The sequence below is a fragment of the Staurois parvus genome, unplaced genomic scaffold (genome assembly GCF_062004578.1).
Source record: "Staurois parvus isolate SC_StPar_1 unplaced genomic scaffold, SC_StPar_1.0 ptg000159l, whole genome shotgun sequence".
NCBI lineage: Eukaryota > Metazoa > Chordata > Amphibia > Anura > Ranidae > Staurois > Staurois parvus.
Window position 1 is genome coordinate 2,338,512 of NW_028317955.1, and position 13,849 is coordinate 2,352,360.

A 13,849-nucleotide genomic window follows, 5' to 3' on the forward strand; every position below is an offset into this window, starting at 1 on the left:
AATTTATATGCTCAACAATATATCGCCGCAAACCCAAATTCAAACCTTGCCAGTCTTAAATTCGAAAACCCATTATGGTTTCTGAATTTAAAACTTTTTTGGGCCTAATCCTTAACATGGGCATTACAAAGAAGAATGAGTTGCGGTCGTATTGGTCCACAGACCGGATTCATCATATGCCCATGTTCTCTGCTGTCATGGCCAGCCATAGATATGAGACGATAATGCTGTCAAGGTCCTACCTTTTCCCAGAGGTTATGCTGCTCCATGTGCTGGCATCCATCTTGGGTTTCTGCAGAGCATGGTGGGAGCCTTTTATGCTTTCAGGCCTCTGCAGTCCATCCCCTAGAGGGGTGTGGTTGATCACATTTAAGCCTGTTGTCTGCACTTGCTCTTTGCATTCGTGTCTTGTATGTTCGTGTTGCAGCAAGCTGTTTCTACTCTTGTGGTTCTCCTGGAAACTGACTCGGCTTTGACTAGACTATTCTCAGCGTTATCCCTTTATCTGACCTCCCGTTGCTGAACCCGGCTTGTGGCCTGTATATTCTTGTCTACCGTTCTGTACTGTCTGTCCCGCTGTTATCGACCCGGCCTGCCCAACTACGCTATTGTCTTATCTGGTTCCTACCAGCTATACGCCATTGGCGGCGGCCATTACCACAGCTGGGGTGACTTGGGGGCCGCGACCTGGTCCCTGGCTGCGTCAAGTCCATCCCCACCATCAGCAGCCCTGGTGAAGGGCAGTCTGGGGCTTAGACTCCGCGCCCTGAGGGACTCCGGTCTGTAGGTGGTGGTTGTCGTCAGTCGGTGCGTGACCCTGCCATTAGGCCTGCCTGTCCGTTCCACAGCTCCTGCCCTGACAAATGCGCTTCATGCATTTCAATGATAACACACTCTCTTCCTCGGGGTGACCCTGAACATGACAGGCTCTACAAAATTCGACCCCTCATAAAGCGTGCAAGCGGTTAGCATGTATGCTTTGGATACAAGAAACCTTAAGGTGACAGGGGCACTTTAAGCATATTTCCAGTTCATCTACAGCTAATTGTAAAATACATACAAACGATGGAAACCATATAAATTGCATAAGAAATTTTATTTGAGACTAGTGTAATTTTAATTGTACAGCACAATCAATGCAGTTTTCTAAATCTAAAATTATGTTTTGGGATTTTTTTGCGTAAAGGAAAGCTGGCCTAAAGGAAACACGGGGCTGCCGTTGAAGGACCTGGAACATTGTGGAAAAGACTTGAGACTCTTTCTTTGAACTTCCAAATCTGTCTACTTGTTCCATGTTGGTGGCTCGGAAAATATATAAAGCAGTATTGAACCCACAAAGAAAAATGTATTATATTTTAGCTTAGAAAGGTCTGGATAAAAGCGCACAGATGTGTCCCAAAGGAAATAGATGTGTCACAAAGGAAATAAGTGAATAGTATATGTCAACTGTGATTGGGCTTGATACTTGAGATTCTTGATAAACATGTTGTCCCGGCAACCGGCCTCTTCCTTCTAAAGCTGCGGCTCCAGCAAAAGTTCCTACCGCCGTCTCTCCACATCGTGGTGACGTCATCCGGGACGCTGGGACGTCAGATACACATGGTCACTGCACTGACAGGCATTCTACTCTCCACTGCTTCCCTCTGAGCGGACAGGCCGTCCATCTTGGAACCTGGCTTCTTAAAGCCACAGGCTGGTTATCTATTTTTTACCATATGAATTATTAAAGGCACGCCTCTATATAAGGTGTATTACTTTTATCACAAAACTACACAGCGCCTGGTCCCTGTTCATACTTTATATTTTAGGTTAGCAACTCTTAAATGAGGTTCACCTGGTGATTCCGCCAGTAAGTATTGTTTTCCAACTTTCTTTACAGACCAAGGTATGTAGAAAAGGTGGTAGTTAGGTGGTTGAGACAAATCATGTTTCACTGACAGGGGTGCTTACATTGATCAGCTTTTATTCATTTATGTAAAACCTTTATCCCAAAAGGAAAAAAAAAACATTGCTGTAATTGCTTAGATAGCATTAGCTGGAGCTTGGATTTAATTTTTGAATCAAGTGCTTCTAAATTTGCTAGAACATCTAACACTACCCCCTCCCCAAATTGACAATGCTGCTGTCCAAAAGTATCCCTCTTAGTCCTCTGGTGGAGTGCAGACATCCTAGGACAGGAAAAATGTTACTGGCCAGATCACCAGGTAAAAATGAAGGAATAAAAGTCTAAAGAAAAATGAATGCATTCATCATATTCAACCTGTTCCCGCCAACGTGGTGCATATATGAGGCCTCTGGACATGTGGGCTTTAATGCCAAGCGGCTGTATATATGCGTCCATTTGTAAACAATTTCAGAATTAGTTTCGTATATTCGGATTTGTTTCTTATATTCATTGTTCCGAATCGATTCGTATTTTCAGAAATTATTTTGGAAGATTGGGTATCTTCAATTTACTGTGCTGAGAGTGCACCCACTACGTGCTCATAGCACAGCAAGCAACATGTAACTGAAAGCTTTCGATGCAATGCATACTTGCGATCAGGAGCTTTCCAATCACCTGACCGTTGTGACAGCCAATCATAGCAGTCACATGATTGGAATGCCTGCCCCCACCTCCCACCATTTCAATCCAGTTAAAGGGCCAGGAGGCTGCAGCGGGAAGGGGTTAAGGATTGGCAAATTTCAAAATATTATATTTGTTTTGGGTTTAAAACAGTTTTAAACCTATAGGTCAGGTCAGCAGCGACATTCTACTTTTCACTCATGACAGGTTTGTGACAATAGGCCTCTTATATTTGGTAAATTAAAGACCTCAGCAAGAACGAAGTAATTTTACATTTTCTTATCCATAAAGTGTCCAAAGGACTGAAGATTTTACAGATTTCAAAGCACAGTGCAATACAAAGAAGACTCCAACTCCATTATGGATCTATTGTGGTTACAGGCACCCATGTGCTGTACACAATTAGGTTTGAGCTTCTGTGGTTATAGCTTCTCATAGCTGGATTTTGTTGATTTCGGCACCATCATATAAACAATGAATGCAACCAGGGCCACAATCACCACTCCAGACACACCGATCACCAGTGTATTCACATTCAATGCTGGAGGGTTTTCATCGTCTGAAAGACAGAACAGATATTAACGACACCAATGATTGTGGGTGCATATTAGAGATATGCACGATGGAAAAATTTGTTTACTTTAGTTTTGGATTCATTCGTTAAGTAAATCGTTTTGTTTTATCACATTCATTATGTTAGAATGATTCAATTTCAGAATTAGTTTCATATATTCGGATTTGTTTCATATGTTCATTGTTCCGAATCGATTCGTATTTTCAGAAATTATTTTGGAAGATTGGGTATCTTCAAATTACTGTGTAAATTCAATATTTTGGGAGATTATTATGGACTCTGAGTCATCCCTGCTAGTCCAACCCATAAAGAGAAATGGAACGAGCTGATGGGGACTAGATTCGTGTGCATCCAAAGTAACAAATGGAATAAAAATCTATTTTGGATTCATTTGTTATGTTATGATTCGGAGATTTTGATGGATCCACCTCCATCCAACCCAAACACAATAAGTAGGAATCATCCTATTTCACTTTTATACCGTACTGCATTTACTGCAATATGTTTCCATTTCATATGTAGTGCATTTTTTTTATAATAATGAAAAATGTTAATTCAAAAAGAATCGGCTCATTATCAGTCAACGACTACCACACTGATCTCATCCGAATAAAACAAAAGGATCCAAATAAATATGGATCATTTGTTATGTCGTTACTTTATTTTGGATGCTTCAAACATTAACAAAAGGCCCAAACTATCGCATCATGTCATCTGGATGAAATGAATACGACTGAAATTGTATTGGGACGCCTGCCTTTACATGCACATGAACTTCAATGGCATCCCAATCTTAGTCCGTAAGGTTCAATATTGAGTTGGCCCCGCCCTTTGCAGAAATAACAGCTTAAACTCTTCTGGGAAGGTTTCCACAAGGTTTAGGAGGGTGTCTATGTGAATGTTTGACCATTCTTCCAGAAACGCATTTGTGAGGTCAGGCACTGATGTCGGACGAGAAGGCCTGGCTCGTAGTCTCCGCTTTAATTCATCTCAAAGGTGTTCTCTCGGGTTGAGGTCAGGACTCTGTGAAGGCCAGTCAAGTTCCTCCACCCCAAACTCACTCACCCATGTATTTATGGTCTTTATGTCTCCATGTCTTTGTGCACTGGTGCGCAGTCATGTTGGAACAGGAAGGGTGCCATCCCCAAACTGTTCCCACAATGTTGGGAACATTAAATTGTCCAAAATGTCTTGGTATGCTGACGCCTTAAGAGTTCCCTTCACTGGAACTAGGGGGACAAGCCCAACCCCTGACAAACAACCCCACACCATAAGCCCCCCTCCACCAAACTTTACACTTGGAACATCACAGTCAGGCAAATACCATTCTCCTGTCAACCTCCAAACTCAGACATGTCCATCGGATTGACAGACAGAGAAGCGTGATTCATCACTCCACTAGAGTCCTGTGGCAGCGTGCTTTACACCACTGTAACCGACGCTTTGCATTGCACTTGCTGATGTAAGGCTTGGATGCAGCTGCTCGGCCATGGAAACCCATTCCATGAAGCTCTCTATGCACTGCTATTGTGCTAATCTGATGGCCACACAAAGTTTGGAGGTCTTTAGCTATTGACTCTGCAGACAGTTGGCAACGTCAGCGTACTGAGCGCTTCAGCATGCGCTGACCCCGCTCTCTCATTTTTTGTGGCCTATCACTCAATTAGGCTTTGGCAATAAAACCTGGAAGCTGATTGGTTTCTATGTAGAGTTACACCAGATTTTGCACTGTTCAGTTTTAGGAAATAACCTCCATTCTGCCTGTTGTAGCTGGAAATCTCCTTGCTGTTATCCCGACCTTACCTGAGTTATGTTCAGATGGTCTTTTCAGACGCAGAGGACCCTGGGAAATAGAATGCTGCTGGGATTCAGAGCCTACGGATCTCTTACGTCTGTGCTTCTCTCCCATTGAACGGTTGATGCAGCCTTGACTACAGCGTGTATTTCCTCCCACCTTACACAGCATGACTGTGCAGCCGATGTAAACCTGCAAAATAAATATTTACAAAATGCAACCACTACTAATAACTGATTCAGTGACATTGGTGAATGCTCAGCAAATAGCTAAATAAACAAGTGATACATGTATGAAGGAACTGTTTGACCTACAACAGAGTTGTTTTTCTGTTCATCCAATTCTGAGATTTACACAGCTCTGCCACAAAGCACAGGCCTGTTTGGCAGTTCAGGAAACCTGCTATTTCTCTAATACAGTTACAAAGCCTTGAAAAAGTATTTATACCCCTTGCAAAATTTTCCACATTTTGTCATGTTACAACCAAAAACATAAACGTGTTTTATTGGAATTTTAAGTGAAAGAGCAACACAAAGTAGCACATAATTGTGAAGTGGAAGGAAAAAGAAAAATGTTTTTTTTACAAATAAATATCTGGAAAGTGTGGAGTGCATTTGTATTCAGCCCCCCCTGAGTCAATACTTTGTAGATACACCTTTCGCTGCAATTACAGCTGCAAGTCTTTCTGGAGATGTATCTACCAGCTTTCCACATCTTCTTTTCAAAATAGCTCAAGCTCTGTCAGATTGGATGGAAAGCATCTGTGAACAGCAATTTTCAATTCTTGCCTTAGATTCTCAATAGGATATAGGTCTGGACTTTGACTGGGCCATTCTAACACATGAATAAGCTTTGATCTAAACCATTCCATTGTAGCTCTGGCTGTATGTTTCGGGTCGTTGTCCTGCTGGAAGGTGAACCTCCGCCCCAGTCTCAAATCTTTTGCAGGTTTTCTTCAGAGATTGCCCTGTATTTGGCTCCATTCATCTTCCCATCAACTCTGACCAGCTTCCATGTCCCTGCTGAAGAAATGCATCCCACAACATGATGGTACCACCACGTTTCACGGTGGGGGTGGTGTGTTCACGGTGAAGTGCAATCTTAGTTTTCCACAACACATAGCATTTTGCTTTTAGGCCAAACAGTTCCATTTTGGTCTCATTTGACCAGAGCACCTTCTTCCATATGTTTGCTGTGTCCCCCACATGGCTTCTCGCAAACTTCAAACGGGTCTTCTTATGGCTCTCTTTCAACAATGGCTTTCTTCTTGCCACTCTTCCATAGAGGCCAGATTTGTGGAGTGCATGACTAATAGTTATCCTATGAACAGATTAACAGATTATCCCACCTGAGCTGTGGATCTCTGCAGCTCCTCCAGAGTTACCATGGGCCTCTTGGCTGCTTCTCTGATTAATGCTCTCCTTGCCCGGCTTGTCAGTTTAGGTGGACGGCCATGTCTTGGTAGCTCTGCAGTTGTGCCATATTCTTTCCATTTTCGGAGTATGGATTGAACAGTGCTCCGTGAGATGTTCAAAGCTAGGGATTTTTTTTTTCATAATCTAACCCTGCTTTAAACATATTCACAACTTTATCCCTGACCTGTCTGGTGTGTTCCCTGGCCTTCGTGATGCTGTTTGTTCACTAATGTTCTCTAACAAACCTCTAAAGGGCTTCACAAAACAGCTGTATTTATACTGAGATTAAATTACACACAGGTGGACTCTATTTACTAATTAGGTGACTTCTGAAGGCAATTGGTTTTACTAGATTTTATTTAGGGTATCAGGGGGCTGAATACAAATGCACGCCACACTTTTCAGATATTTATTTTTAAAAATTTTGAAAACCATTTATCATTTTCCCTTCACTTCACAATTATGTGCCACTTTGTGTCTATCACATAAAATCCCAATAAATACCTTTATGTTTTTGTGGTTGTAACATGACAAAAAGTGGAAAATTTCAAGGGGTATGAATACTTTTTCAAGGTACTGTATGTAACACCTACAGGTCTTGTTCCTCCTCAGGCTGTGACTGGACAGTGAAAGGAGAAGCAACAGACAGTTAAGCTCATTTTCTTATCACTCTCCTCTGTTTGGTCTTTGTTAGCATATGAGAACTGCATCCCAGTTGATTCTCTCCTTTTTCTGCTAGTCTGAGCTCTTCTGCATACGAATATTACGTTACACTAGAAAAGCTACAATTTCTGGGGAAATTGTGTAAAGTGTTCTTGCCTCCACCAGTAGTCTACAACTGGAGTGGGAGGAGTAACTGGGTGCAGTGGCTTGAGTAACTGTTGTGTGGTTGGAGTGGCTGGAGTAACTGTTGTGTGGTTGGAGTGGCTGAAGTAACTTTTGTGTGGTTGGAGTGGCTGGAGTAACTTTTGTGTGGTTGGAGTGGCTGGAGTAACTGTGAAAAGGTCAATGGGCAGCGTGAGTTGCAAACAAATGGTCATATTGTGAAAACTATCAGCCGTGGACATTTTTAGTGGCATCAGGGATAGCTGAACGTTTTGATATAAGATTTGTGTAGGTGGGCTTGAAAATAAGGGAGTGGTGGCAATTCAGAAATCATGTCCTGATTTTTCAGCTCACACTCTAGCTTTTGTCAGCTCCCACTCTAGTTTTGAACATTCCGCCATTCATTCCTATGGGACCAATTTCACCACAAAAACGCCAATATTTCGTGAACCATTCGGCGAAACGTTCCACAAAGTAATAGCACACCAATCGGGAACAATCCGCACGTTTCGGTATATTACTGTCTATGTAGTGTAAAAACTGTGGGAGGAGTTAGGGTGGTAAATTTGGCTATAATAATAGGAATATATATGTGAGATAACAGTAAGTGGTCTTGCCATGCAAGAACACTTAATTAGGTGTTTACACTGCTTTCATTTCTTTCATGCTTATGTTTTATTACTGTAACACTACATGCTGCATATACAGAAATAATTTTTTTTTACTTACTTTGTGCTGTAGCAAGGGTTGGCAGCATGCTCTTTTGCACAAAATGCATGAACCTGGGTCCCCAGTGGTCCAACATGTTGCTGCACAGTGCCCTGATCCACAGCACTCATGCTCTTTAGCTACAGAACCCTGCCCCTCTATGTTATAGGGAAGAGGAGAGGAGGGGGAGGTGTCTATGGAACATCACCTATGCAAAAAATGCTTTAAAATGAATCTATTACTTTGCTCATTCAGAGCACAGTGACTGGTTCTCTTTATGATGCACCCACACATGCTGATGCTCACCTCCCCTTTCTCCAGTTCCTCTGTAGAAAACGTGAATCTAATCCAGCATAAGCTCCATGTTTCTCAGTGTTGCAATTTAGACAGTGCTAATTCCCTTCTTCCCTACCCCATGTGAAAGTGTTTGGGCTTCTGGTTGCCCACTCAAGCCTGAGCACTGCATCCTGGGAAGAAGTGTAAAGGGTTCCCCATGTTAAAAAGTACTTCTGAGAGCTCCTTCAAACAAGCAAAGTGCCCACAGGCCCCTGTGCTCTCTCCTGGTCCCCCTGTGCTCTCTCCTGGTCCCCCTGTGCTCTCTTCTGAAATCACACCAAATCCTCCCAACGGGGATCTTAAAAAAATTGTGTAGCGCTACCCTCGTGAGGGCCGCTGCATAGTGAGTACCCCTAAGCCTCTACCCGCACAGCCAGGCAACAGGTATTCCTCACACAGACTTGCATCCAAAGACAATGGCCAGTCCATGGGCTTGGTTTTGTTGTTTTAATAGGGGTAATCAACTTGGATAGGGAAATAGGGATTATTGGATGCCCAGTTGGCTTGAATGGAAGGGGGACACTTCCTTCTTATGTAAAAAAGGCAGATCCTGGACTGTTCTTTTCCTGAAAGCTGTCTTAGTTGCACATCAGTAGCTGCTGCCCTTTATAAGTGAGGAACTAGCAGCCCCTCAAAACAAAATCAGTGTAACTTCTTGTAGCTACATGCAGAGATGTCTTCTCTCCCCCGTAAAGCTGCTCCCAGCTCCACAGCCTGCAAACACTATCAGCCCCCCTGGCTTCTCGGAAGATCTCTTGGGACAAGGATAAAGGATTGAGTCCAGTGCTGTCTTTAGAAAGCTTGCTATGTGTCGCAGTCTTTCCCCTTTCAGAACCCAGAGAGTGCTGCTCTACTCACTCTGTCCTCTTTGCTCCCTGCTGCTCCAGGTGTCAAACCCATTCACACCTTACTGCTGAATGTATCCTCCCAAGCCAGCCCAAGTCCAGCCTGGAGGCTGGCCCTCCCTTCCCCCAGACCCAGGGGACCCTTCCCAGGCACCGACAGTCTCCTCAGCACTCCATCTTCCAACCGACTCCTCTGTCAGCCTGACTCTCCTATATTTATGGCCCAGTCCACCATTCTACCAGAGTCAGGTGGAGGCAATAAAGCCACAACCTGTTGCATCAGACCTCAATCACAGACTCACACAATTACCATGAGTCATAAACGATTTTACCTATAACTCACTACACTCTTCTAGAAGAAACTAGAGGGTGCTAAAAAAACAATAAAAAAGAAAACTGTAAATAAAATAGAATAAATGGTAAAAATTAAAATACAAATATAAAACTCCTGATATCAGTGTTGGAACTACCAGGGTCGCAAAGACCACACTTGTGACCAGGCCCTGACGTTCCACCACCGGGCACCAAGGGAAAGGTCTCCAGGTTCATGGCTGCTCAGTCTAAAATGCCTAGGCCTATTTTTTGTCCCCATCCAGGCCTGATACTATCTATAAAAAATGTTGTGATTCTAAACAAATCTGTGCTGAAATATACTAGCAGCGATTAGACTGTTGTCAACATAGAATGAAGCATGCTCTTGGCAATGAAAAGCCTGCACTAAAATATCTGGTTGTATCACTGCATTTATTTTACTTACTTCTTCATGGTACCCAATAAATGCAAAGGCCTCCATTGAAATCCGTAACTGCGTTGGAAGTCTAGAGTAAGGGACCACAGTATCATCTGTTAGACACCTAGATAAAAACATAAAGGGCAATTGTAGCCTTTAGGAGTATTTACCAAGGCAGTCAAAAGAGTAAAAATGATGATCAATGATGTACCAACCCAATCAACTTTTATCATTAAAGGATAAGTTCACCTTTCGGAACATGTTACATTTTACACCCATATTCAGGTTGTAACATGTAACAAACGGACCAGCCCAAACACCCCCGATCCCTGTTGTGACAGCTAGCAGGATCTTCTCCTCCCGCTAGCTGTCACAATTTTAAAAAAAATGTGGCTGTGCGGGGCTCCGCCTACCCGGTTGCATCACTCATTCACAGTATTCTGTGAATGAGAACACTACAAGTCCCAGCAGCCTTAGTGGCTGTCAGCTTGTAGTTCTCAATGAACTTCCACAGCGTTGTGGAGTGCCATGGTAGTTCATTGAGTCTTCCTGTCAGTATATCTGCTTGCCCGTACATCCAGTACGGTCACGTAGATATACTGACAGGTCTGCAGGAGACCTGCATGGCACCAGTGATCTACTGATCGCTGGTGCAATGCTTTACAGGCTCCTGCAACAAAAAATTAAAAAAAATGCAAATTTTTTTACCTCCAAAAAATGTGTATTTATTATTATTTTTTGTTAAAAGGTTCACTTATCCTTTAATCATTTTAGTGTAGTTTAGAAAGTTAAAACCTGTCTATCCTTGTGTGCTTTATAGAGAAAAGAGCCTATTGTTTACAGAGCTCAATACTGCAAGCTGAAATGTATGTATCAACTAAATAAGTCGTATCCCTTCCCAGAGGAAGGTAAGTGCAGCACTGTAGAAACAGAGTACCTGCAATTTAGTGCCTCCTATAAAATTTACCAATTACTTTGCATACTATAAGCAATGTACTGGCATACTTCAAGCAAATCAAGGCCTTAGTGTGTCACTCCACTATTTGTCACATTTAAAGATGTATTCCAGGCAAAGAGCTAAATATACCATTGAAATACACATGTAGTAGTTGTTTCACCTGCCAAAGAATTTGTATTTTGAGCAATCTAGCTGAGATTTACACAACCCTCCTGGACAGCACAGCCAGTCAGGTGAAATGACTTTTCTCTGCTACAGTTAGATAAAAGGGTATGGCCAGTTCCCTACCCCAAGCCTGTCAGTGGACAGTGAAGGAGTAGCAGCACACTGGTGAGGTCAGCACTCCGCTCTCTTCTCTTGTCAGCAGGTTCCTTGTCAGCACATTTGAATGCAGCACACTTAACTGGCTCAAAGTACTGTTTCCAACCCCCTCCCACACTCCCATTTTGAAATTCTGCTGTACATAGTACCCTAACATCAAGTCAAATTCAAGTAGTTAACTAATTACATTTAAATTTATATTTAAAAAGCATTCTAAAGTTCAGTTTTAAACGTTGTTACAAGAGAAATGAACTAATTTATAATCATACCCATTCCGTATAATATCATAAAACACAGGATCGTTGGGATTATCATGCGGGGTGGCTCTACAAGACTCCACAAACAACTCAACGTTGGGTATAGCTGAAGATGCCTCAATCCCCAGGTAGAGCAAATCCCTCAGAGAAACCTCTAAAGGATACTGGTTGAGTTCTTCCACAAACTGGTCATTTGTGTAGAAATGGAACGTGTAGTTAAAATGACCAAACCCAGCCTCGATAAATTCATAATCTGCTCTGTGTGCGCGAAAGGATGTGGAAATCCGGCTCTCTTTAGGGAAGGAGCAATTCATGGGGATAACCATGTGGTTCTTCCTTGTAATGACTGACTCCATGCTATCAAACGAGGTAATCCGGTTGGAAAATATAATATCTTCCTCAGTTTCCTGGAGACAGAAAAAAAAAAACGATAACAAGAATAGAACTGGCTAATAATATTTATAAGAAATAACACTAAATTGTTGATCCAATTGCATTAGAGGATCAGGAAGAAGTTTTTTTTCCTTTTGCAGAAAATTAGATCTCTCTTTACAATGCATGAGGCTTTGAGCCATAGTGAAAAGGCCTTTTGATTGTTTAGGAGCATGACCAAAAGACAGAGTTTATGGCACATTTCATTATTTATTCAGGAAAGTAAAAGTTGAAAGGCTAGCTCCTAAAAATTGGGTGAATCAAAAGTAGGGTAGACCAATATGGATGCCGGGTGCGGTCACACTCATCCGAAGCTACAGGCAATAGTGCGCTCTTATGAAGATGATCCCACCCGTCTTATATTGCTCGTCACAGCTTTATTGGCGGTGGTTTACCTTGCCAGCTAAAATGGTACCTGATTAATTCACTCATTGGAACTATGTTAGTTGGATGTCTGTTGTGGACCTACGGTTAGGACAGGCCTTGAAACCATGTTTTGTTGGGTGCTCACAGTTCACCTATGGCTGGCACAGGTAATTTTGTTGTGAACAAGTTATCAGCATGTTTGCTGTTATCATTGGAGTAAGTACACAATGTGAATCAATAAAGCTGTGGTCTTGCCCTTCCAACTAAAAAGAGTTGTACCGTCATTTAAAGAGTTATGGTATTTTATCTAGTTGATCAGCTAATTGTTTATGTGGTTGCAGGTTTTTGAAAGGACAAGACCGGGGCAAATCCACCCTCTAAGATATTTACAGCTTGAGCTTCTGTTTCTCAGCCCCCTAGAAGTCTATGTGAATCTACTGCATGGTTCAAATAAACCGAGTAGTTGTAATTATTATCTAGAAAAGAGGGACCTGTAGTTTCTAAAAGCCAGGAAAATCATCAGAATGTGTTCCCGCAACAGTTTGAAAGCAGCATATTACCTCAATTTCCGTGCCACAAGAGTTATATTCGACACTTGCAATTAAATGGGTGTAGTTGGTGGTAACGAGACAATTGGGATCAATCATGTGCAGGTGTCCCTCATACAGCTCAGTGTCCCGTGTCTTTTCAATGATCAGAGTCATAGTGTTCTCGTAACATATCAAAGTTGTCATTCCTTATAAAGAAAAAAAAAAAGTAAAATGGCTATACATTATTCAGTATCTGTAGTAGTAAATGGCTGGGTAGTAGGTCGGGATAACTATCTTACACCAAACTTTTTTTTTTTTTTTTGGGATAGTGTGGTGAGGGTTTTTGTCTGTGTCCTTGCTAGGGAGAATTACACTTTCTATTTGTCCTCGTGACATGTGGGATTGAATGAGAGGGAAAATTCATATTTTTTTTCTTGTCTCCAGAGTTTGTCCTTAACTTTCTGTTGTGTCTATGGGTCAGAAAGTTAAAAAAAAAAAAAAAAAAAAGTAGACAGCATGTGTATTATGTTCCTGATTATGAGGTGGAATATGGGGCCATATTTTTTTGCCAGCATCATGATGAGGTTTGCTGTGAACCTATTGTGTCACATTCCAAAAAGAAAGAAAAATTCCCAGCTCAACTTACAAATCAGCCTGCAACCAACCGGATTGTCCTGTCTAACAATTTGTGTTTAAAACAGGAGTTTAGTTTGCACACATTTACAAATATATGCGTAAGCTGCAGAGTCTCTTCACAGCACCCCAGTATTTTCTGCAGTCCTAACGCTATAAATTTTGAGCACCTCCATAGTAGAAGCACATGTATAATAATGGATAAACTAAAAGCAGGTTAACCTGGAGGAAGCTAATCCCTCCTTAAAAGCACAGGGGCGCACTGGACACCAAGCATATAGCACAATGGCAACTAAGGTGTCTAGTGACCCCTCACCAGTATATCAACAGTACATACAAAAGCTGCCATTGTGCTATATTCTGGGTGTCCAGTGCACCCCTTTGCCTTTAAGGAGGGGTGGGCACAGCTGCACCAGATTCTGAGTGCACCAGTTTTAGTAAATCTCTCCATTAGTGTTTCAGTTTTCAAAGAAGCACAAATTCACACTCATTTCCATTTTGTATTTTTAATTTTCACTTCACACACTTTCACATATGTATATATATTTTCTATTTCTT

At 42.0% G+C, this 13,849-nt stretch overlaps 1 protein-coding gene across 1 annotated transcript in view; it reads right to left on the reverse strand.

Moving 5' to 3' along the window:
- Window positions 1–1,077: 1,077 nt before the first annotated feature.
- Window positions 1,078–13,849, reverse strand: part of LOC149463128 (uncharacterized) — a 32,323-nt gene continuing 19,551 nt past the window's right edge. Inside the window, exons 7-11 of the mRNA XM_089675840.1 lie at window positions 12,689–12,864; window positions 11,343–11,737; window positions 9,822–9,918; window positions 4,944–5,127; window positions 1,078–3,125 (exon numbers count right to left, since the gene is read on the reverse strand). Of these exons, the coding sequence (XP_089531966.1) occupies window positions 2,989–3,125; window positions 4,944–5,127; window positions 9,822–9,918; window positions 11,343–11,737; window positions 12,689–12,864 (989 nt within the window). The 3' untranslated portion in view covers window positions 1,078–2,988. The remainder of the gene's footprint in view (window positions 3,126–4,943; window positions 5,128–9,821; window positions 9,919–11,342; window positions 11,738–12,688; window positions 12,865–13,849) is intronic.